This window comes from Vicugna pacos, chromosome 6 (genome assembly GCF_048564905.1).
Source record: "Vicugna pacos chromosome 6, VicPac4, whole genome shotgun sequence".
In the NCBI taxonomy this organism is placed as follows: domain Eukaryota; kingdom Metazoa; phylum Chordata; class Mammalia; order Artiodactyla; family Camelidae; genus Vicugna; species Vicugna pacos.
In genome coordinates, this window is record NC_132992.1 from 25,101,179 (window position 1) to 25,127,050 (window position 25,872).

Sequence of the window (25,872 nt, forward strand, 5' to 3'; positions counted from 1 at the left end):
TTAATTTACACCAAGTCTCAAATACTTAGGAATCGATTCCACCTCAGCTTGTCTAGGCCTCAGGGTTTTTTTGTGTGTGTCTTTCTGCCTTTGAGCTACTTTTCTCTTCATCCACATCTCTACTAAATAGTAAGTAGAGAACAGAGAGGAAATTTAAATGATCTACTTTTACTCTCTGTCAGTAGCTTCAACAGAAGCTGTAATGGTGAGGGAACTGAAACCCAGGCGTACGGAGGACTGTAAATTACCTTAGATGGAGGTAAATGCGTGAGGAGCTCTTGGCACACTGTCAGGCACACTACTTGTTAGCCAGGGCTGCTGCACTGGAGTTCAGCTACGTGCGGGCGCTCCGCTCCCTGCTGCCACACGTCCTGAGGGCTGTCCCCATTGCAGCTATCAGGCAATGGGGAGGGAAGAGCTGTAGGTTGTAAGACTGCATTATGGTCACGGGGATTTCTCTGAATATTTCATTTTAGCCACTAACACCTTCAAAGCCACCAGTACTAGTGGACTGGGCCTCTGGAGTATCTCCCAAACCTGACCCAAAGACCATAAGCAAACACGTCCAGAGGATGGTGGACGTAAGTACACCTGTGTTTCCGCAAACACAAGGCACTGCCTGGCTTAGTTCTGTTTGTGCGCGGAGGGGCGCACAGTGGTAGAAATACAAAGGGAAGAGACATGAAACCACTTCTCCTATTGTGGCGGCAGAACAGTTCAGAAGTTACATTTCTGCCAGCACACTTCGGCCTTATACGGGGGGGAGGCGTACCTCTTAAAGGCCTAGCGAGAGAGCATGTATTTAAAGGTTGCCGGTTGATTTGGGGGCAGAGAGGCGTTAGAAAAGCTTTGGGGATCCAGTAAGGGTGATGAGGAGAATCTAAAACTGAAAAGTTTGGCACTGTTTGATTCAGTTCACTGTGCTGAATGTTGAGGGTATATGCTTTCATATTTCCACATCTCTCCTGTGGACCATTCAGTGTAACAGTAGGAGAGTACGAGCCAGCAAATGACAGAACAACTCGTAGAGGATAAGAGCCGGGTAGGGAGCACTTCCCACTGGGCCATGAGCTGAAGCTGCAATCTGAGCTGTGCGCTGAAGGAAGGGCGGGGGGGGGGCATCCCTCAGCACAGTGAGCTCAGGGCTCAGAGCAGCCAGGCTGAGGGCAGTGACCTGCAGACGGAAATGAAAGGGCCTAGCCGCCCCCAGAGGCTGTGGGATGTGACCCGCTGCGTCTCTGCAGCAGTTCAAGGAGCATGTTCCCTCGTTCCCCTCACTCAGACTGAGAAGAGGCCTTTTTCCAGCTGTTCCATTGGCTAAAGGGAGAAATGATTGGTTTCTCTTTGATAATCACCAAAACAACTCCTTTTTTCAGTCTGTCTTCAAGAACTATGATCATGACCAGGATGGATACATTTCTCAGGAAGAGTTTGAGAAGATTGCTGCGAGTTTTCCATTTTCCTTCTGTGTGATGGACAAGGACAGGTGAGGGTTTGTGTATAGGAAATGTGGTTATGAGCCTGCTGGTGAGAATGCTTTATGAATGTGTTACTAGAAGACTCTGCAAACTCGGATGTGTTGCTGCTGTGGTCACTTAATGAGCACTGGCGCTGAGAGAGTGGTCATCAAAGTAATGCCTGTCCGGCTTTTGTTTGGACTGTTAAAGGCCATGAAAAATGCATACTTTAAAAAAAAATACCTTAGAATTGAAGATCCTATAATTCTGCCAGTTTAGGCATAGTTATAAGCTTGGTCTTCCTTCTTGCTTTGCCCTTACCGATTATGAGAAACAACTAATATTTATGAATACTTTGCATGTTACTTTTCTCAGGGATAGCTAAGTTCTATGTTGGTTCTCTGTGTGAAACCAAATGTCTGGCTGGTGGGTTCCAGTTATATAGTATGTACCATCTGAAGTCAGAAACCACAGCATAAGGTTATTTCTCTCCCTAAACACACATTTCCATCAGTTCTTTTTAAATCTTGTGGATAGTGGTTAAATTAGATAGGAAAACCCAGTTTAGCCAAATACTACCGTGGGTATGAGTAACCCACCTCACCTGCTCATTACATGCTATCCCTGTGTCCTTATTAAGAGGAGGGCTCATGGAAGTCACTGTCAGGTAGTATGTACTGTACTGCCACTCAAGGGTAAAAAGGAGGTGAGTTTCTAAGCCGAGAAGCCATCCTTGCTCTCTCCGCTCACTTCCTTGTCTCTGTCACGTGCTGGCAGGGAAGGCCTCATCAGCAGAGACGAGATCACGGCCTACTTCATGAGGGCCAGCTCAATCTGCTCCAAGCTGGGCCTGGGCTTTTCTCACAATTTCCAAGAGACCACCTACCTGAAGCCCACTTTCTGTGACAACTGCGCTGGATTTGTAAGTTGTTGTTAGAGTGCCTTGGGGTGAAACTTGGGGAGGGTATGAGACAGTGTCACTGGCTGGGCCAGACACAGATCTCCACACCTTTATCAACTCATCGCAGCCACGGTGACCTAGTCCTCAAATCCGAGGGTTTTACTTGGACTCATCTTTTCCCATTTCTTCCTGATGTATTTTTCCTTCTGGTGCATAGGGCTTGGGATAAATGGTAAGGAAATATTAAATTTGGGATATACTTTTTAAACATTATATCCATACGCTGTTCCAAGTGTTAGAAAAAAGAACTATGAGACATCCTTACCCCTCTCCCCTTCAAAAGGAACAGCCTTTAAGAAGTCACCTGGGCTCTGCCCCTCCTCTGTCCCACCCATATCAACAGTTTCCTCCTAAACCCAGTGTCTGACCCCACAGTTCTATATACCTGCCCTTTAGTTTGGAGTCTCAAGAAGCCTGTTTGTCCTGTGATCCATCCACTTCAGGCATGGGTCATAAATCCACTGTAGTAATCTTGGTAACATTTGATTCTGATCAGCACACACTTGTCCTGCTTTCAGTTTAAGGAGAGATAAATAGGTTTTCCCTCCCGCTGGAGGTAGAGAGTAGAATGAGGGCAAAGAAAGAATGGATGTCAACGTCGAGCCTCACACCAGGTAGATGAAGGCTGTGGGGTGCATTCTAACTGTCTCCTGTTTGTCTCACAGCTCTGGGGAGTGATCAAACAAGGATATCGGTGTAAAGGTAAGGCTCTGCCTCGTCCAGTGTGTGGTCTTAGGGGCTCTCCTGTAAGATGTAATGTTTTACCCAGAGCAGGTGTCCATGAAGTCCAATGCCTCGCCCCTTAGAGCAGCCCCCGAGAGGGACTGCCACCACAAGGAAGACGGGAATCTCTGGGTGACTAGTTATGCTGCTTCCTGTTACAAGAGCCTCTCTTTGCCTTGGCTGCCCTAGAAATAGGGATGGCTGGTAGATTAATGGGTCCCCAAAGAAAGGTACAGAATCACTTTTGGAACAGAAGGTAAGTGATAATCAGAGGCCCTTGTCAGCTTTCCTTTTATCAGTAGAGGCCCTAGGACATAATTGTCCTTCCTTTGTGACTAGAAAAATTGAGGAATAAAGTAGAAAAGACCTTTTCCTGCAAGAAAGAAAGAATAGGACCTGACAGCTAGGCGCCTTCAGAGGCTCTCCTGAGAGCAGGGACTATGTGCAGGATGACAGAAGACACCACCTCTTCCCTCCAAGATAACAGGATGCCACTTGCGATTCTGAGACTCACAATAAGGGCTGGGACAAGGCTGTAAGATCCAGGGTTGACTCAGTGAGAAGAATGCTCAGTTCACTGGAAATGTTAGGTGTCCTGGCTCCAGAAGAGAGGACCGGCATGTTTGACTAGAGAGCACTGCATGAATGTGGTTTTGAGTCCCTGGATAAGAGAAAGACTTTCTGACAAAAGTATCTTGTCCACAGACTGCGGGATGAACTGCCACAAACAATGCAAAGATCTGGTTGTGTTCGAGTGCAAGAAGCGAGCCAAGAACTCAGCAGCTCCCACAGAGAACAGCACGTCTGTGGGGCCAACGTCCAGCCTTTGCTCATTGGGAGTCAAAGATCTGCTCCATGGTAAGAAGGCACTAGGAACATTCATCTTGGAAAGTGAGGTGGGAAGAATACAGTTTTCACAGGGGAAGATCACCTTCTTCCCACTCGTAATAGAAACCACCACAAACACCCTTGTGGAAGACACACCTGTGTGTGATGCACCCTCTATTTTAAGAGTTACACGTCACCCTCAGATGCCACAAAATTCTGTCACACACAATGCAGACTTCTTGGGAGAAAGGTGGCTGAGAACAGCATGAAGCCCAGAAAGGGGCTGCACCTAGAGACTTCCTTCTCCAGGCCACTTCTCCCCAGTCCTCGAGCTTGGAAGTAGACTGACGGGCAGGTTAATGTGGGCGTAGCATGGGCACCAAGGGAAAACCGTTCCAGAAGTGCTGTAAGCCCAGGTCTGCCTGCAAGGGCATCACTGTCATCCAGAGTGCGTCCACCTCTTTGTTAATAACTCTTCTCTGGGATGGCACCTGTTCATCAAATCAGAACTTCTAAGGATTCTTTTTAGCCCATTATCATTTTTCTCAATCTTACTGTAACTATATTCATCTACTTTTCCCTTCTTGAAAATTACACCTCTTCCGACACAATGCTGTGGTCTCCTGGAACTTTTCCTGCCACTTCCTGTATGTCTAGAGCCAGACTACTAACATGTCACATGTCTTCTACAGCACCCGAGGAAGGCGCGTTCACATTCCCTAACGGGGAGGCAGTAGAACACAGTGAGGAGAGTAAGGATCGGACCATCATGCTCATGGGAGTGTCCTCACAGAAGATTTCTGTGCGGCTGAGGAGGACTGTCGCACATAAGGCCACCCAGACCGAATCACCGTCTTGGCTTGGCGGCGAGGGTCCTTCTGGTCACTTCGTGCTGTCTTCCCCAAGGAAGACAGCCCAGGACACACTGTATGTGCTGCCCAGCCCTACATCTCCATGTCCCAGCCCAGTCCTGGTCAGAAAGCGGGCTTTCGTCAAGTGGGAGAATAAAGAATCCCTCATAAAATCAAAGGAGGAGCTCCATCACCTCAGACTCCCGACCTACCAAGAGCTGGAACAGGTACCTTCCTTTTCCTTTTTTTCAGACTCTGAAAACAGCGAGGCTGAACCTGGGAAAAACTGAAGATTCAGACCACGTTGATTACTAGCAGGGTAAAGGTGGAGGGGAGAGCAAAAGGAAAAGAAAGGATTCTGCTTTGTCTCAAAGAAACCAGTGGAGGCCCTGACTGAAATTACATAAGTAGAACAGGATACACAGGGCTCCCTACTGCCATAAAGCTAGTCTCTAAATGTTGGCACCAGGGCCCAGTGCCTATTGATCAGCTTTACAGTGCTGACACCACACCCTTTTTTCTAGAAGTAAGTTAAAAGCAAGTTGCCTAAGTCCTCCCTCCCTAGAGGTCTTTGTTAAACTATTCATCAGGGTTATGTTTTGGGGCCTTCCCGGTTGCCTGAGCATCTCCCTAAAAGGGAGGTGACCAGGATGCTATCAAAAAGGAAGCGCATGTAGCTCACCGCAGGAAAAGCCTCCCTCTTAACGTAAATGAGAGAACACTTCTAGAACATCAGGGAATGTGCTGATCTATATATAAGAATAGCTTATTCATCAGTAGCTGGCAAATGCACAGTTGAATATATACAACAATATAATCTATTAAAGGTAACAACTGTGGTACCAGGAGTTGCTTTTTCTGTTAGGTACCTGATAATGAGGACACTGTGAGCCTAACAGAGGCAAGAGAGAAGACAAAATCAGTTTTATCAAGAACAGGAAGAGCTTGGGGATATTAAGGTTAAAAGAAGGAAAGAAAGCAAAGTAGGAAATAGGACAATGGGCAGCTGTTGAGGTACTCAATTCTGTGGGCTCAGTCACTAATGTACCTCTTTTTGTTTAAAGCTCAGAGTGAGAGCTGGTTTAGACTGACCTCATGTCATGGGACAGTAGTTTCTTACCAAAGACAGGTAACTTAGTCATTTTAGACATAGGGAAGCAAGGATACATTATTAAAAGGTAACGATGCCTGTCTGCCTTTTTCCCCAAAACATCAGGATTGGCAATGTGTTTTTGGAGGCCATCAGTACAAAAAAACACAAAACCAACTGGCTAGAATTCCGTATGTAACTCTACGTACTACATAGTCAGACTGCCCAAGAGGGTCTCAGAATTCTGTGCCTCATCCTCAGTCCCACACCTTCCCTGTTAGACCCCCAGGAACTGAAGATATATATTACCTAACTTATGTCAAACTCCTGTTTTGGTGCTTAGAACAAAGCACATAATATTAGGAGGAACATCTGAGAAAAGAACAGATTACCTGGATGAAAACAAAACTACGAGGGAGAGGGTACTTAAGATGTGCTTTAAGAATCAAGTCAATCAGAAAGTGGCAAAATAAGAGTTAAACTCTCTTTAGGGGTAGAAACAGCCAGAATCAAGTTTTAAGAATAATGAAGGAAATATCTCAGATCTGTGACCTGTTTGGTCCTCTGTAAAACACAGGGCCAGGAGTCCACACTCACTATGGTTGGCTTCAGCTCTACCTGCCAGTGAAAAGGAGCAATGTAGTTTGGCAACAGTGTCTTCTTGCTGCAAGAAGCGGGTGGTAGAAAGATTTCAGATGAGGGAGTTTGGTCCAGAATAATTCCTATCCAGTAATACCAGAGCTGCTAAACCTTCTTTACTCTAACCCTTGTCATTGGCACCTAAGGACCAGAACTCACTCTGCATGTTTTAGAGGAACAAGTCCCACTCTCCTGTTACGTAAACACCTTACAACTTGTCTGTCTGTAATTCATTATCTAGTTAAATCAGTATTTAAAATGTAATATTTATATTGATACTATAAATATTAATATTACAGCTTATTTTAAGTGTGTATGTACCTCTAAACCAGCAAAGGACAAAAGAAAATGCAAAACAGTTTCACGTATTATATGACATTTTCTACCTCTCTTACCATGTAACCCTGCCCATAGCAAATTACATAGTAGCTAACAGACAGCTATCTAGGTGATTTACAGTGAAAAACAACTCAGTGTATTACAAATTACCCACATATTTTGGGGGGAGTAATCTTTATGGTACAAGGTAAGAACACAAGGTTCAAAGTCTGAAGACGAGGGACATCAGCATTATGGTGGCCTGAGTCGCTCCTTTTTTTCCTTTCCCCTTGTGTTTACAGCTAATTGCACATTCATAAACAAAAATGTCTTTGCACATCACACCAGGAGATGTCCACCTACCTGTGCTTCACAAAATAGGTGCACAGAACCTCAGGGAGGGCTGTGGATGCAAGGGAAGTTGGTGAGCCTGCCCTAACATGCTGCTGTCAGGAGAAAACTGAAAGTGGAGAATGCAAAACAGGGCAGGGGACACACAAGAGAATCTGTGGAGGTCCAGCCAGCCAGTAAAATCAGACACACCATCAAAGCAAGATAAATACGAGTTTGGAGGGAGAGGAAAAGGAAGAACTCCTTCCCCACAGAAGAGGTGGAAAGCAGTGAGCAACTTAACCACCCAGCTGTGTGGACTGCAGGGCACCCAGATTTCTGAGGAGGGACCTCCATGACGAGGAAAGAGGCTGACAAGCGTGACAAAAGGCACGGAAGGAACGTGTTCCTTGCTGTCTGTCTGCTTTAGGACTTCATTCAGCAGGAGGCCTGCCAGCAGACGGCTGGGAGCACCCTTCTGTGCCGTGAGCATACAGAGCCCACAGCTACCCCACTCTGCTGCCGGCTTTTTTCACATGCACTCCCGGGGGCGGCCCTGGGGCCAGTTCAGGTAGAGAAACCAAAAAACAAGCTACAGTATGTGCCACCTTCTGGAAAACAAAAGAAAGGCTTCTAATTGCCAGATAATTGTTTACTTTGACTGTTACAGTTCAACAGAGAAAGAAGCAGTGCTACTTCAAATATGACAGCAGAGGCACATTCTGTCAAACACTGTGAAAATCATGGTAATACAGAATCACAAAAAGAAAACGGTAATTCTCCAGCCACCAAACTCAAAAGGCCCAGAATATTGCAATCTAACTGATAAAAGAATTCAAAATAGCTGTTACAAAGGATTCAGTAAGCTACAAGGAAACTCAAAAAGACAGTTCAGTGAACTCAGGAATAAAATTAGTGACCAGAAGGAGTTATTTACCAAAGAGACTGAAATTTTAAAAAAGAACCAAATTCTGCAGCTGAAGGATTCAATGAATGAGAAGAATGCATTAAAGAGCTTATTAGACAAGAGGGCAGATCAGATCAAATCAGCAAGTAGAGGACAGGAATTTAGAAGTGACTTAGAAAAGGAGCACTAAGATTTTTAAATACTGAAAAAACCCTCGAAAAGCTATCAGCTATGATGAGAAAGACAAATATAGTAATGACTGGTCTACCAGAGAGAGATGAGAAGAGGGCAGAGAGCATATTTAGAGGAAAAATAGCTGAGAACTTCCCAAAGCTAGGGAAGAAATTAGACATACAAGACTAAGAAGATACCAGAACACCCTATTATCTTAATGCAAAAAGAACTCCCAAGACACATTATAATGAAACTGTCAAAAGTTAATGATAAAGAATGTTAAAGGCAGCTGGGGGGAGGAGGGACCTATGAAGGAACTTTCTCAGCAGAAACTCCACAAGCCAGGAGAGAATGGAATGACACATTCTAAGTGTTAAAAGATAAAAACTGCCAACCAAGAATACTTTATCCAGCAAAATTATCCTTCAGATATGAAGGGGGACATAAAGGCTTCCTAAACAAAAAACTGAGGGAGTTCTCCACCATGAGAGCCACTTGCAAGAAATGCTGAAAGGAGTTCTTCAAGCTAAAAAGAAAAGATGCTAATTAGTGACACAAAAGAAATTGAAGTACACTATACTATAGCAAAGGTTAAAAAGTAGCAGAATTAGAAAACTGTAACTCTCTATTAGAATGGTGTATTAACCACTTAAATTATTTTTAATGCTTCTTTCCTTAAGCCTTTATACATAACTATAATTTCTCAAAAATTCACAGCATAAAAAGTAAGTTTGTGACATCAAAAATGTAGAAGGATGGAGCCTTTTTATAGGTAAACAAAGGATAAGGTGTTAACAGCATAAAAAAATTTATCTACCTCTGATGTAAGCCACATGGTAAACAAAGCAAAAATCAACAGTCATGAAACATAAAGGGGGCTACTGAACAAACCACCATGAAAACCACCACTTTATAAAAGTAAACAAACAGGGGAAGAGAAACAATGGAGATACAAAACCACCAGAAGGCAAATAAGATGGCAGTAGTGAGTCCTTACATATCAATAATCACTCTAAATATAAATCAACTGAATTTACCAAAAAAGAGTGGCTGGATAGATACATGCTGCCTACAGGAAAGTGATTTCAACTCTAAAGACACACAAGCTCAAAGTGAAGGGAATGAGGATATTCCATGCAAATGGAGACCAAAAGAAAGCAGGCATAGCCATACTTAATCAGACAAAATAGATTTCAAGCCAAAAATGATAAGAGACAGAGGTCAGTATGTAAAGATAAAAGGGTCAGTACAGCAAGAAGATATAATAGTCATAAATATACATGCACCCAGCACTGGAGCACTGAAATATATTAAGCAACAGATCTAAAGAGAAAAACAGAAAATACAATATTCGTAGGGGACTTCAATACTCCAGTCAGCAATGGATAGATCATCCAGACAGAAAATTAGCAAGGAAATGTTGGATCTGAACCATATTCTGTAACAAATAGACTTAACAGACATACATAGAACACTCCCTTCAACAGCAGCAAAATACACATTCTTCTTGAGTGCACATGGAACACTTTCCAGGGAAGATCATATGATAGAGCACAAAAGAAATCTCAGCAAATTTTAAGAACAGTGAAATCATACCAACTATCTTTTCTGACCACAGTGGTATGAAACTAGAAAGCAACAAAAGGAAAGCTGGGAAATCTACAAATATGTAGAAATTACTCATGCTTCTGAACAACCAAAGAAATGTGTCAAAGAAGAAATCAAAAGGGACATAAAATATCTTGAAACAAATGAAAATGGAAATACAGCATATCAAACTTATGGGATGCAGACAAAGCACTTCTGAGAGGAAAGTTTATGGTGATAATTGCATATATTAAAAAACTAGAAAGATCTCAAATAAGTAAACTCACTTTACTTCTCACGGAACCAGAAAAAAACTAAGCCCAAAGTTAGCAGAAGGAAGGAAATAATAAAGATCAAAGGAAATAGAGACCAGGGGAAAATAGAAAGGACTGACAAAACTAAAAGCTGGTTCTTCAAGAAGATAAAATTGACAAACTTTATTCAGACCAAGAAAAAATGAGAGAAGGCTCAAATGCATAAAATTAGAAATACGAAAAGAAGGCATTACAACTGTTACTACACAAACACATAGGGCCATACGAGACTATTACAAGTAATTGTTGGCATATAGCCAACAAATTATAGCGCACCAAGAAGAAATAGATAAATTTCTAGAAACACACAACCTACCAAGACTGAATCAGACCAATAACAAGCAAAGACACTGAATCAGTAATCAATAACTTCCCAACACAGAAAACCCCAGGCTTCACTGGTAAATTCTACCAAACACTAAAAGAATTAACACCAGTCCTTCTTTAAGTCTTCCCCCAAATTGAGGGTATACTTCCAAACTCATTCTATGAGGGCAGCATTACCCTGATACCAAAGCTAGAAAAGGACACTACAAGAAAAGCAAACTATAGACCAACAGCACTGACGACTATCCACACAAAACTTCTCAACAGAGTATTAGCAAACAGAATTCAAGAACACATTAAAAGGTGGGAGGGTATAACTCAAGTGGTAGAGTGAATGCTTAGAATACACAAGGTCCTGGGTTCAATCCCAATACCTCCTCTGAGAATAAATAAAACCTAATTACTTCCCCACCACCAAAAAAAAAAAAAAAAAACACATTAAAAGGATTTTATACCCCATGAAAAATGAGGTTTATCCTTAGGATATAAAGACAATTCAACATATGCAAATCAATAAATGTAATAAATGACACTGGTAATATGAAAGATAAAAATCATGTGATCATCTTCAACAGATGCAGGAAAAGCATTTGACAAAATACAGCATCCTTTCAAGATACAAATCCTTCTCAGATTGGGTACAGAAGGAATATTCCTCAATATAATAAGGGCCATATATGGCAAGTCCATAGCTAACATTATACTCAATGGAGAAAATGTCAAAGCTTTTCTTCCTAGATCTCTCACCCACTCTCACCACTCTTATTTAATATAGTACTGAAGTCTTAGCTAGGGCGATTAAGCAAGACAAGAAGGTAAAAAGCATCGAAGTCAGGAAAAAAGTAGCAAAACTCACTATTTGCAGATGAGTCCTATATAGAGACTAAACAAAAAACTGTCAAAACTAATACACATTTTCAGTTAAGCTGCAGGGATACAAAATCAACTTACAGAAATCAGTTGCATTTCTATACACTAAGGATAAAACTTTTGGAAAAGAAAGAAAACTGTTCCATTCACAATAGCATCAAAAACAATACAATACTTAGGAATAAATTTAATCAAGGGAATGAAAGATTTGTACAATGAAGACTGCAAGACTGCAGAAAGAAATCAAAGACAACGAACAAACGAAAAGACGTCCTGTGTTCATGGATCAAAAGAACTAATTCTGTTAAAATGTCCATATTACCCAAAGTCATCTATAGATTCAGTGCAATCCTCATCAAAATACTAATGGAATTCTTTACAGTAGTAGGAAAAAAAAATCCTAAAATTTGTAAGGAACCACAAAAGACCCTGACTAGCCAAAGTAATCCTGATGCAGAAGAACAAAGCAGGAGGCACACTTCCTAATTTCAAATCATACACAAAGCTATAGTAACAAAAACAGCATGGTACTGGCACAAAAACAGACCAATGGAACAGAAAAGAGCCCAGAATTTAACCCTGCACGTATGGCCAGCTATTCAACAGGGGAGCCAAGTGCACCCAAGGCAGAAAGGCTGGTCTCTTCACAAATGGTGTGGGGAAAATGGATAAGCACATGCAGAGCAATGAAATCTGGCCCCATCTCACACCACTCATAAAAATCAACTCAAATGGATCAAAGAGTTAAACACGAGACCTGATACTATACACCTCCTAGAAGAAAACTTAGCGGAGAAGCTCCTTGTCATTAGTCTTTGTCAATATATTTTTGGTATGACACCAAAAGCACAAACAACAAAAGCAAAAATCAACAAATGGGACTACATTAACTAAAAAGCCTTTGCACAGCAAAGGAAACCATCAACAAAGCAAAAAGGCAGCCTACTGAATGGGAGAAAATATTTGCAAATTATTTATCCAATAAGGAGTTAATATTTAAAATATATAAAGAACTCATACAACTCAATAACAAAAAAACTGATAAAAAAATAACTAAACAGACATTTTTTCTGAAGAAAACATACAAGTGCCCAAGAAGTACATGAAAAGACGCTCAACATCACTAATTATCAGAAAAATGCAAATCAAAACCACGATGAGATATCTTAACACCTGTCAGAATGGCTGTCTTTGAGAAGACAGGTAATCACAAGTGCTGGTGAGGATGCACAGAAAAGAGAATGCTCGTGCCCTGCTGATGGAGATGAAAACTGGAGCAGCCACTATGGAAAACGGTATTGAGGTTCCTCAAAAAAATTAAAAATAGAATATGATCCAGCAAGTTGACTTAAGTATTTATCTTAAGAAAATGAAAACACTTAACTCAAAAAGATACATACACACTCATGTTCATTGCAGCATTATTTCCAATAGACAAGATACAGAAGCAACCTAAGTGTCCAAGGATAGATGAATGGATGAAAAAAGCAAATGTGATACATACATACAATGGAGTATTACTCAGCCATGAGAAAGACCTTGAGGACATTATGCTAAGTGAGACAAGTCAGACAGAAAAAGACAAGTACTATATAATATATGAAATTTTTAAATGCCAGACTTTAAAGAACAGAAAATAAAATGGTGGTTACCAGGGGATGAGGAGGTGGGGGAACAGGAAAGATGTTTAAGGGTACAAATTTATGAGTGGTAAAATAAATAAGCCCCAAAGATATAATGCACAGTACAGTGAATACAGACAATATTAAAATCATCAAGCTTGCTAAGAGACTAGAACTTATTCCAGCTACTACAAAGAAAGGAGGTGCTAATTATCACTATAACTGCAATCACATAGTGTATCAAATTAATGTGTATACCTTAAATTTACACAATATTATGTCAAATATATTTCAATTAAAAAAGACGGGAAATCAACAGCTGTCTGTAACTAAATCACTGCAAATTACATAACTAAATTCCAGTTTAAGGGGATAAGATAAAATTCTTACCTTGATCAAGCATCCATCAGTTTTCAATGGTTCTTGGGAGAAAATATGTAATATATAATACATACAATAGCTCACATGAACTATTATGAACTATAATGTCACTTTATTACAGTTCTCGTACGTCAGACCTGACCAGACTCTTATTTCTGCCAAGTTTGGGTCTGTTATACAACACTCAAAGATTTTTCTCCTTATCCACCTATTGATTGCCCAGGAATGGTTTACTCTGCAAGCCACTCACATCTTTGATATAATAACAAAACTAACTGCTGTTTACACATGCTTATTTGATATTTAACGTGTTATCTTCTATTCAGGGCAAAATAACTGCCTTGAAAATAATTTTTAATTCTCAGCCACAGTGAATAGATGCCAATCAAGTGTAGTATTCCCAATATTATAACTGATTTGCCATTCATTGCTGCTTTATTAACATACTTCATTCTCTTTTCCTTTTAGGAAATAAATACCCTGAAAGCAGATAATAATGCTTTAAAGATCCAACTGAAATATGCACAGAAGAAGATAGAAACCCTCCAGCTTGCAAGAAGCAATCATGTCTTGGCTCAGATGGAACAGGGTGACTGTTCTTAGCTCCGAAGCCCAAGCAGCACAACCTGTAGATGAGGACACTGGAGATCTCATTTCCTAAACCTGTTAGCACAGAGACCAGGGGGACCTTAGATTGGCTTTAAAAAGGGTACTTTTAAAGAAGAAAGGTGGTTACTCATTTTTTTACCTTAAAGATTCCTACTGTGCGGTATTGTTTTCTCTTCCAATCAGTTGAATCAAAGGGGAGGAAACCTGAAGAATGCAGAACTTTTGCCATTCATACCACAAACTTTTTTTCCTCCCTAGGACTAGTATCAAAAGCATGATAAAAACATGACTATAGTTTTCTGACTGGGAAGCGTCTTCTATGTGGCCTGCCTGGCTGCTGCTTCCTTAGAACTAAAATCCCTGGAAAATGAATTTCCTTCCTTCCTTCCTTCCTGTTTTTTGTGAACTTGGCATTTACTTTGTTCCATCCAAAGCTTGCTTATAATGGAAAAATACCCACATTCCAAAAGTAGAACTGCTTCCTGTATATTTCAGCAGTCTTTACAAATCTGGTTCCCACTTCACTACCTCAGATCTAAACAGTATGCCTTTTCTCCTCCTCCCTCACTACGTTCATACACACGAGGGCATCTAACTAGAGGTGAACTTCTAGAGATGTAGCCACAAATTGGGGGGGGGGCAGTTAAACATCATCCAATTAAAACTCAATAGTTTTAATCTCACAGTCATAAACTAAGTAACCAAATAAAATAGCTAGAAATGTGGCTATTACTATCTCATACATGGCTGGCTAATTAGCTAAAAAGTAAAAGGAATGCAAACATACTTGTCCCTTTGATGTACAAGTGGACAGAATTAAGAATTTATGGCTTTTTAAAAAGTTTAACTCTCACATACCATCCTTATGTTTTTTGAAGTAACTATTTTTGAACTGAATTTGTGCTACTGTACTGTCTTCACTATTAATACTATTTAGAAATAAGCTAATTGGATCAGTCTTCAATAATAGCTGACAGTGTACATATGTATATATTATTTATATACAATATCAGACATGCATGTGGCTTGGAATTCTGTTTCCTCCTTCCTAAGTGTGGAAGCAAATTAAAGCGGCTTTTGGTCACATACACAAATTTGCAAAGTTAAGTAATGGTACAAGATGAAGAAATTGCTCACAATGTTAATTGTATTGTTTGGCAAACTCACAACTATGAGTTTTCTATTAATGAAGGTTAATGATAAATGGGCTTTTTTTTAATTATCTGGGCAACTATTTACAAACTTCCTTGTCAGATTCTTTTTCTCTCTAAAAAAAAAAAAAAATTCCATATGATCATTTTCTTTTCAGGGGAACTTACCTTCCAAGCTTGAAAACCCTGATACCAAGCTGACTTAAAATTCAAACACAGATTGACCAACTGCCAAGAATATAATCTCAACAACTAAAAGTTCCAAACCTAAAGCCAACACCAAGTCTTAATCAGAAGCAAATTGTATATACAAATAATAGCTTCCTTGGAGGATTCAGACCATTTAGGAAGTTTCTTTGATGAAAGACCAGCTCCCATTTGCAGAACTCCTTGTACTGAGCTTTAATGAGAAAACCAGTGACTAGCTTTCAGTTAGTGTTTTAAAGAATCACTTTATACAGACATTTATCCTTTTCTAAACCAAACTCAAAAATCCCCACGGCAGGGCTGCTTAGGCCACCACCTGGCATACAGCCTTATAGGAAGTACTTTCTACTTACCGTATGTGGAACAAACATGAATTTATAATAATCTTTAAAATTCATATTCGTCACCTCTCCTTGTCCTCTGCCATACATGAACAGTGGTACAGATCAATGTCGTTAAGCATAGTTATGTAACCCAATTAAATTCTTTTCATTCTTCTTACCCTCCAAAATACAGAGCCCAGGTTCATTTCTGTATAAGTAACTTGTAATCTGTAGGAATTAGAAAAGTCACAGTACCCTTAGTTAGCCTAATTAATATGGCCAGAAGGTCTCAAGCATTTCAGAATTTATCCCTGAAATGGATACGAAGCAATAGTTTCAGCACAGGTTTTTACAGTCTAGCAGGGATCAAAGCAGCATAATGTATAAATTAACATTGTTTGCTCTGAGCTACTTGGGATTAGTGAAATCTACAGAAATAATCTGAAACCAATTTTTGGTTTGTCAAGCCCAGGATACAAACTTGTGTGGCTTCTACTGACTTGAAATAAGTTTGGACACACTTATCTGCCAAAACAAGGACAAATCTTGTTTTGTTAACAGCAATGTCACTTCTCATTTTCTTTGGTAATTCATTTGCAGTTTTACCGGTCATTTGTGAATTTCTGTTTAAGGATGTATAATGTAAAAGAACTGCAAGGAAAAAACAAATGTACAGATTGTAAAGGTGTTTTTTTTTATACTAAATGTAAGTTTTCATTGTGTAATATTTATATGATAAAAGACATCAGAATCCCCACAACATAGGTGTCTTGTTTCTTCTAGTTCATGAATATGTAGAAGCTTTACCTGAATTTTTACTATAGTTGACAGCTAAGAACACTCCCTAATTCTCTTAACCAGAATTTTCCTGAAAGGAAAAGCAAAGCAACTAGTTAGTCAGTGTACATTTTTATCTTTTTATAACATGAAGTAGAAGTACAGAAATATTCAGCCTTTTCCCATCTTACTACATAATGACGTACAGTGATCCCCAAATATTGTCTATAAATACTTAACACTGAAGGAGGTAAATGTGAGGTGGTCATTTTTCTGTGGCTTTCATCTTTAATTCCACAGTTCTAAGACAACTGGCAAGTAAAGAGAAACTCTGAAGCTGTGCGTGGAAGTGGTAGAGGATGGTTGAATCCAAAGTACAGAGCACCCAGAGCAATTCATTTGTGCTCATGATTATCTAGTCACACAGTGTTTAGAGACAGCCATGATTTTTCCTTAATCCCCAGCCAGCTTCTGTTTAACTAGATCAATTTTGGGGAGGGGGAGGATTTTAATCATTCATATTCCACCGTGGAATGCATTCTGGTACACTTGGATGTGGTGTATTTATCATTTTGGCATTTCATAATACTTCATACAAAATAATAAAGTCACACTGACAACTTGGCCCTGAAGGAGAGATTAAATTACCTCCTCTCTTTCATCCCCAATTCCCACTCCAAACATCTCTACCCTGTGTTCCTTCCAAGGTACAGATAAGTGTCGCTGCTCAGAACATTCTCTATCACGAATCTTTCTTGGGTTATCATACCTGCTTTTGACGTATATACAGGCAATTAAATGTTTCCAGTTTAAAGTTTTGTTTTGTTTTGTTTTTTTCTGTTTAGGGAGGCAAGATTTCCCTGATACGCAGAACACAAGGGAAGAGGTTAAAAGGAAACACCTGATCCCTTCTTTTTACTGAGCGCTTACGTGTAATGGTGTGGTGATTATGTATGGACGAACGTATGTCCAGATAAGAGTTTACTCCTTTAATCCAAAACTCCAGTAAGGTCATGTCTATAGGTGCTATTAGATACCACAGGATAGACCAAGGCAGGGAGAAAAAAAGAGGAGGGAAAAAGAGGTAGCAAGAAGAAATAAAACTGAGAACCAGGCAAAAAAGAATGCAGAGGTGGTACAGAAAGAGGAGTTAGCTTTCAGGAAACAGTGAAGAGTGAAGTGCCATTCATCATACTCTCCACTTGTCCTGCACACAACTTGTAAAGCATTTTCACAGTAAGGCCCCAAACTGCCTTCCTGCTGTTGTAGATACTGCTTAGCAAACTTCTACAAAAGAAATTTTTACTGAAAGATTATCATGAAGATCCTATCTCACAGGAAACAGTAAGATACTAGGGTCTACACCACTCAGCTTTTCATTCAAGTGAAGTTTACAGGAATATGTAAATAAGAGTGGTTCCAGCACCAACAGGATTCCAGGAACAAGTGCTAAACTTGGATAAGATTTACAGCAGATAGCCCATGAAGGTACAAAGAAATCTTACAGAAATTAATAAACTAATAATTCTACCATTATTTGCCATAAGCCTTTAGTGATAAAAGCAGCTAAAAGTAGTTGGAAACTCCTCCTGCAGCAGCAACTAAAGCTCCCTAAAAGAAATGAAGCAGAAATGTACAGGTTTTAAATGAATATTTTAACCAATAACTCTTGAAATATTTTACTCCTGTGGTCTTTGCTTATTTTTTTTTAATTATTTATTTTTCAGAGTCCATAGCTACTGATAAGTGTTCCTTTAATTATGGAAAACCTTTTTCTTCAACTATCACAAATAAAATTAAATTTCTTCATTAAATATAAACATTAGAAAAAAATTTAAGTTTACAAATAACTGAAAAAATTTGTTTTTCTACCCTGAACAAACTTCTTTGAAAGGTTAGCTTGAAAAAATACATGACTAAGACTGCAGTATACACAATATTTAAGGTTTTAACAGTATTTTAGATTTTACCACGGGGTTTACTGTAAAGTAAAACAAAACAAAACATGAGTAACACTGCTAAATATCAAATACCACTTGTCCTCTGGTACTCAGCTTTCTATTTGTTGAGTTGATTAGACCAAAGAAAGTTGTTACGCACAAATGACCAGAAGCCTACAGGTTTTATAGTAGGATTGAAAAAATTTGTGTGACTATATCTTTTTCTCTCTTTACAGTAAGAGAAAAAGGCATTACTTGGGCCACCTCTTAAACTATTTACAACAAGTCTCTATAAATTCTCCAAAAGTTGGACTTGTACTTAGGTCTTCATAAAATTATAAAACAACCTGAAAAGGGTACAAGTATCACATTCCTCAACTGATAAATAAGGACAAGTCAACCCTTGGGAGCTAACGTCATTTTGGCCCACAGCACCCCTGCGCTAGTGCCATGATGAGAATTCACAACTCCTGACACCCAAGCCTTTGACAGCTCCAGCCACCAAACCACATTTAATCATTCCCGAACCTCTGTTTCCCAAATCTAGCTGTGAATCAGAATTACCAAGGGATGCCCTGGCCCTGCCTCTGATCTACTGAAACTGGAAATACATGTCCTAACACAGCTCAGCCTGCCTTTTAATATTCAGATACCTAAAGTGATGGCACAAATGATAAAGAAACCAATTTTCAGAAATATTTTTCACAACGTCATGTAAAATTAGTACATGTCTTTGTCCCTTTAAAGTAATTCTGACCTCGATCTTTAATTCTGCTCTGTCAAACAAAATCACAGAGATTTCAAATCCAGTTGGAAAATAAATCAAATATGCATTGCAAAAAGTAGACTTGGGCTTCAATTAATGGAACTTTAACAGAAACCTGGCCAGAGGAATTGCTCATATAAAAGAAAAAAACAAGTCATGACAACCACCTACTGAACACAACTAACAGTCCCCTTCCCTATTTTGTAAAGTAGAATTAACAAATACAAAACACAGCCACAGGAATACAGATGAGGCAATAGTCTATATTCCTTTCCATTATAAGTGGGGTCATGTATGTGTCTCAAACCTGAATAAAATACAGGTAACAATCTAAATTCAGTCAATGACAATAAAATACTTTTCATTTTCCCAGTCTGATGGTAATAATATATTTACATTTTTAAAAATAATTTTTGCTTTTGTTTTTTAAAAAGACATAACATGCTCCAGGGTACACAGAATATGGAAAAATTCATCACTCGAAGAGATCAAATAGTATAAAACAATGCTCTTTACATATTAAACCCAATTCAAGAATGGTATCATCAGGGAGTCTAACATGGTGGTTATTTCAAAGATGACATTCAAGTAGTTGTTTAGAACACTATGTCTAATGTGTCTATCAAGAAGTAAGCACTGCTATCTACATTCTGTAGTTTTTAATATCTTCTATATCCACCACCACCTCCATATGGATCTCCATAACCTCTTCCACCATAGCCACCTCTTCCACCATAGCCCCCTCTTCCACCATAATCTCCCCTCCCACCATAATCTCCCCTGCCTTGGAAACCTCCGCCTCTGCCACCCCCTCCCCCTCCCCATCCTCCTCCCCCTCCCCCACCACCTCCCCAACCACCTCTTCCACCCCCACCACCTCCTCTGCCACCACCTCCACCACCCCAGCCACCCCTTCCACCGCCTTCTTGTCTCTTCTGCCAAGGAGGCATCTCAGGTGGTGGTGGTTCAATTTCATTCGGCCGTCCTCCCCTGTCAGGTACCCTTCCCATCAGCACCTGTGTGAAGAAATACCTCCTTTCAGTTTCCAGTATTTTAAAGGTTAAAATTTACAGAAAGGATACAAGAAATATTGAAGTTGCTGTTCTAATAAAGAAACAGAAGCCAAACATTTAAGGACATGAAAGTATCAGACATGGTAGTATGAATTAATAATGAAAATATAAATATGATGTGTGACAAATCCCTCACAATATGGTGTTATTTTTAAACAATGTGGGGGAATATTTCTGAAACTTAAGGACTTGTTTAAATTTGTTTAGCAAATTTTATAACAAATGTAGTACCTATCACACGAAGAAATTTTTTTAGCAAAACATTTTCAATATATACAAACCACATACCCTGCATTTATTAACTTAATATCCATTTATACAACAACACTGGACTCTGCATTGCCATTGATGTAGTACTAGATTATCCAATAAAGTACACTTTATTTCAACAAGGATGAACTATCTATGATAACATGTGAGTGTAATGAGATCAGAGATTAATATAATACCTATAATCCAAGGTTATCACTGCAAAGAGATACAAGGATTCTCTATGAACTATTCTTTCTTATGAGAAACTTAAGCTCAATTTCAATGGTACTACTAGTTACTATATTACTTAGTTACTTGATACACTTAACCATGCTTTATAATACTTTGAAGAATAAACCAAGGAAGAGTTTGCTTTAAGTTCCCAACCTTCTGTAGAAGGGAGCTACTTTACAGGCCCATGAACAGAGACTAAGAGGACACGAATAGCCTCCTGTTAGTACATTTCAGGAAAGAAGGTAAACCAGTAACTGCTTCAACCAAAATCACCTATGAGTCAGTTGTGTTCTACTTCCTCTCATCCTCTCATCAAAACCATATTTTGTCATAGAAAGACAAACAGTACAACATCCTCACTGTGGGACAAGGTTCGAAGTATGCAAACATTCTTGTAAAGTCAGCAATAACGATGCCCTAATCACCAAATCCAAAAAATAGCTTTTCTTGGTTATTCTCATTGGTCTCTGCCAAACATGCTATGTTGGGGAATATACAGGGATGCTGTTCCAAGATCTGATAAGACTGCCCTCAAATAATTAGGCTATAAATTATAAAGTCAGAAAAAAGATGGGCAATGCCACTTAAAGAAATAGAACTCTAGATCCAGAAAGACTAACTTATAAAGTTAGTTATAAGGCATGATATTAAGTTACATGTTTAAAGACAACACTTTCAAAAGAGAGGAGGTTGACTTAAAATGGAAGCAGGAAGACCCAAACACTGGTGCCAAACTTAGCAATAATTAGCAAACTGACTTCATATACAACCATCCCTTGATATAGTATATATCTTTCTCACTTCATTGAATGAGAAACGATGTTTTAAAACTACCCAAATCCCTTACTTCTGACTTTTTTGCTCTTTTGTAGTGAAGTTTGTCATGGAGTGTTCTATCTAAATGAAGAGTATATACTAGCCAAGCTAATACAAACACTGTAAACTAGTGTATTGTTGCTGCTGCTGTTGTAAAGTGAAAAATTCAGCCTCTTTGAGCTTAAGACCACTGTCAGAGGAATGGAGGCTCTATGGTCTGAATCAGGAAATGGACTCTCCAAGAGATTCGGCAACTCGCCCCCGGTTGAGTCCTCTAAGTTAATGACAGCGCTGGGGGTGAACCCAAATCTGTATCCAAAGCACGTACTCTTCTTCCCTTTACGCCAACGACCTTAGGAATCTGTCAGTACCTGAAATGACTGCTACAGATTTTTATTGATAAAAATGATTACGTTCTTGGAAAGAAGGCAAAAAATTCTTGCTAAAGCTACTGATAAGAATAATTCTTTCTTCTTCGACTGGAAACATTAAGAGGGAACCACAGCAGGATGGTAGGAGAGGTGTGCTCCCAATATAATCGGGCCCCATGCCCCCCAGGTAGGCGACCCACAAGATGAAGAATAATTAAGTTGCAGACGCCCTCCCACAGGAGTGAGAGTTCTAAGCCCCACGTCAGGCTCCCCAGCCCAGGGTTCCAGCATTGGGAAGAGGAGATCCCAGGACATCTGGTTTTGAAGGTCAGTGGGCCTTAGCTCCAGGAGCCCCATGGGACTGGGTGAGACAGAGACTTCATTCTCTTGGGAGGTGTACACAGAATCTCACATGTGCCACGTCCAGGGCAGAGGCAGTAATTTCAAAGGAACCTGAGCCAGGCCTGCCTGCTGGTTTTGGAAAGTCTCCTGGGGATATCCAAGAGATTAGGAGATGGCTGTAGCTCACCCAGGGAACATAAAAGTTGGTGGCAGATATCCCAGGAGTGTTCATCTACATGAGCTCTCCTGGAGGCTGACATCTTGATTGAATCATTAGCACCAAGACCCAGCCCCACCCAACAGCCTATGGGGAAGCCTCAGACCAAACAACATACTGAGTGGGAACACAGCCCCACCCATCAGCTTACCTCCTAAGACCAAAAAGCCTCTAGACAAGACCCTACCCACCAGAGGTCCAGGACCAAGCTTCACCCAGCAGTGGGCAGACACCAGCTCCTCCTGCCAGGACACCTGCATAAGCCTCTAGTCCAGCCTCATCCACCAGGGGCAGATACCAGAAATAAGAAAACAATCCCACAGCCTATGGAAGGAATCCACAAACACAGGCCAGACCCTACACTGGGACCGGCCGGACCCTCGCCCTTGGGTGACAAGAGAGGAGTGTACTGCTGGGACACATAGGACGTCTCCCACAGAGGGCCACCTCTCCAAGGTCAAGAAACTTAACTAGCCTACCCAAAAATACAAATAGAAAGATAGACAACATGAGGCGGCAAAGGAGTATTTTCCAGGCCAAGGCACAAGATAAAATCCCAGAAGAAGAAATAAGTGATGAGGAGATAGGCAATTTATCTGAGAGTTTAAAGTAATGATGGCCAAGATGTTAAGAGAACAGAAGAGGAGTACAGATGCACAGAGCGAAGTTTTTAGCAAAGAGCTGGAAAATATAAATACCCAGAGTTGCAGAATAAAATCACTGAAATGAATAGCACACTAGAAGGAACCAAGACTAAATAAGGCAGAAGAAAGGATCAATGAGCTACAAGACAGATTAGTGGAAATCACTACTGCAGAACAGAAAAAAGAAAAAAGAACGAAAAGAAATGAGAATAGTTTAAGAGAACTTCCGGACAACATGAAGCATACTAATATTCGCATTATAGGGATCCCAGAAGTAGAAGAGAGAAAGGACCTGAGAAAATTTTTAGAAAGAGAATAACCAGAAACTTCCCCAACTTGGGAAAGGAAACAGTCACCCAAGTCCAGGAACCACAGAGAGTTCCACACAGGATCAACCCAAAGAGGAACACATCAAGGCACATAGTAATCAAATTGACAGAAATTAAGGATAAGGAGGAAATATTAAAATCAGCAAAAGAATAGTGACAAATAACATACAAGGGAACTCCCATAAGGTTATCAGCTGATTTTTCAGCAGAAACTCTACAGGCCAAAAGGGAGTGGCATAATATATTTAAAGTGATGAAAGGGAAAAACTTTCAACCAAGAATACTCCATCCAGCAAGGCTCTCATTCAGATCTGATGGAAAAATCAAAAGCTTCATAGATAAACAAAACCTAAAAGAATTCAGCATCACCAAACCAGTCTTACAACAAATGTTAAAGGAACTTCTCTAGTCATCAAACTATAACAAAGAGAACAAAAAGAAAAAAGGGGAAAAAAAAAAAAGACCTACAAAACATTGCTTTGGCAGTCTGGGGTCTTTTATGGTTCCAGATAAATTTTGGAATTGTTTATTCTAGTTCTGTGAAAAATGTTGTAAGTACTTTGACAGGAGTTGCGTTGGATCTGTAGAGTGCTTTAGGTAATGTGGCCATTTTGATAATGCTGATTCTTTCACTCCAAGAGCACAAGATATCTTTCCATTTCTTTGTATCATCTTCAATTTCCTTCATCAATGTTTTACAGTTTTCAGAGTACAGGTACCCTCCTTGGTTAAGTTCATTTCTAGGCATTTGGTTTTTGACGGAATGGAAATGTTTATGTCAGTTAGCAGGGTATATGTATCTTTTTGAATTAATTCTTATTTTGTGGTTGGCTTTATTCCTTTGATAACTATGTAAGGTTAAAAAGCTAAAGCTCTAAACGTTCTTAGAAACAATGAACAGTACATACATGTAAATTTTAAAAGTAGTGCAGTATATTGTGTATATGTATTTACATTCAATCTATTGTATATGTGCAGTCAAGTTGTAACAGTTTTATCTAATAAAAATGAAAAATGAAAAAATTCTTAATTCCTCCAATTCAGATATAACTATGGTTTAACTTATGAATACAGAAATTCAAATATACAGGCGCACACACAAAACATAACTAAGCCTAAACTGACTGAAGCCCCTCCACCACTCTCTTTTCTAGGAGTTCACTAGGATTAAAAGAAAACTGGGTTAAGGTCCATACAAACATCAAACAAATATATTATAAATCCATTCCCCATCATACTGAAAGAAAAACCAACCTTATTAATGGCACATGCTGTCTTCTCCCGGCTGGAGCCACTGCTTGTCCTGATGATCTTTGACAGATCTTCACGAGCAGCAAGTAGATGGGCCAAAGTTATTGTTGTCTTGGGTGACAAAGCGTAACGCTTAGGCTGATAAATTCTTGCTATGTCATCTGTTTTTACCTAAATGACAAAGTCAGGGAAAAAAATGAACCGAAAAACATTTCAGTGAAAGAGCAATTGCAATGATAATCTTCAGAAGGGGGGGGGAGGAGATAATACACAGACAAAGATATAGAGAAGAGCAAAATATTCAAATATCTGATAATCTGTAAGTAGAATAAAAAAAAAACAGACCAACAGATACTAAAAGAATACATAACTACCAGTAAAAGCTCATTTAAAAACTAACACAAAAAAAAGATTCCATTCATATTAACAAAAAACAAAGCACCTAAAAATAGCTTTACTGAAAACACACACAGGTCTTTTAAGAAGAAAACATTAGTCAATCTATAAAAACAAAATGAAAACTTCAATAAATGGAGAGAAATACCAAGTTTCTGGATGGGAACACTGAGTATTGTCAGTTCTGCCCCAAGTTAACTTATAGATTTACTGCAATCCTGTTGTAATGGTTTTTGAGAGGATAGGAGATTGGCAGGGTAAGGGGAAGAATCTAAAGTTAATCCAGAAATAAGATGTGTATGAATGACTAAAACAATTTTGAGAAAGAAGAGTTTGACCAGATGTCAAGATGAAATTAATATCACTGCCTTAACAGCTAACATTCATTGAGCACTTAATGTGCAAAGATATTTTTCACTTAATATCATTTCTTTAACCCTCAAAACATCCTTTAGAGTAGTTGCACAGATAACAACATACTATCCTATCTCAGTCTAATTAAATGGAGCTTGGGGAGGAAAAAACAGATTGATCAAACAAAATAGGCAATTGAGATTCAGAGCCTCATAAATGCATGAATGCAACAAATGATAGAGGAAGCATCAAAGAATAATGAGAAAAGGGAGAGATTTTTTAAATGCTGCTGGAATTAACTGCTGGCTATTTGTAAAAAAAATTAATAAGGCATACCATATAACAAACAAGATTCTAAATATAATAAAGAATTTATTGTTATTTAGAGTTCTTTCTTTACACTGAAAAACTTAACTGTATGATAAAGATTAAAATTTCTGC

The 25,872-nt window shown here is 39.4% G+C and overlaps 2 protein-coding genes across 6 annotated transcripts in view; one reads left to right on the top strand and one right to left on the bottom strand.

Moving 5' to 3' along the window:
• RASGRP1 (RAS guanyl releasing protein 1) overlaps positions 1–16,429 on the top strand; it is an 80,859-nt gene extending 64,430 nt beyond the window's left edge. For all 5 annotated transcript variants that reach the window (XM_072962699.1, XM_072962695.1, XM_072962698.1 and 2 more), the window contains 7 exons: positions 477–581; positions 1,377–1,486; positions 2,235–2,379; positions 3,084–3,120; positions 3,847–3,999; positions 4,662–5,047; positions 13,848–16,429. In XM_072962699.1, coding sequence (XP_072818800.1) covers positions 477–581; positions 1,377–1,486; positions 2,235–2,379; positions 3,084–3,120; positions 3,847–3,999; positions 4,662–5,047; positions 13,848–13,982 — 1,071 coding nt within the window. In that variant the 3' untranslated portion in view covers positions 13,983–16,429. The remainder of the gene's footprint in view (positions 1–476; positions 582–1,376; positions 1,487–2,234; positions 2,380–3,083; positions 3,121–3,846; positions 4,000–4,661; positions 5,048–13,847) is intronic.
• Positions 16,430–19,133: 2,704 nt separating this feature from the next.
• Positions 19,134–25,872, bottom strand: part of FAM98B (family with sequence similarity 98 member B) — a 32,647-nt gene continuing 25,908 nt past the window's right edge. The window contains exons 7-8 of the mRNA XM_006201630.4: positions 24,685–24,852; positions 19,134–20,168 (exon numbers count right to left, since the gene is read on the bottom strand). Coding sequence (XP_006201692.1) covers positions 19,812–20,168; positions 24,685–24,852 — 525 coding nt within the window. The 3' untranslated portion in view covers positions 19,134–19,811. The remainder of the gene's footprint in view (positions 20,169–24,684; positions 24,853–25,872) is intronic.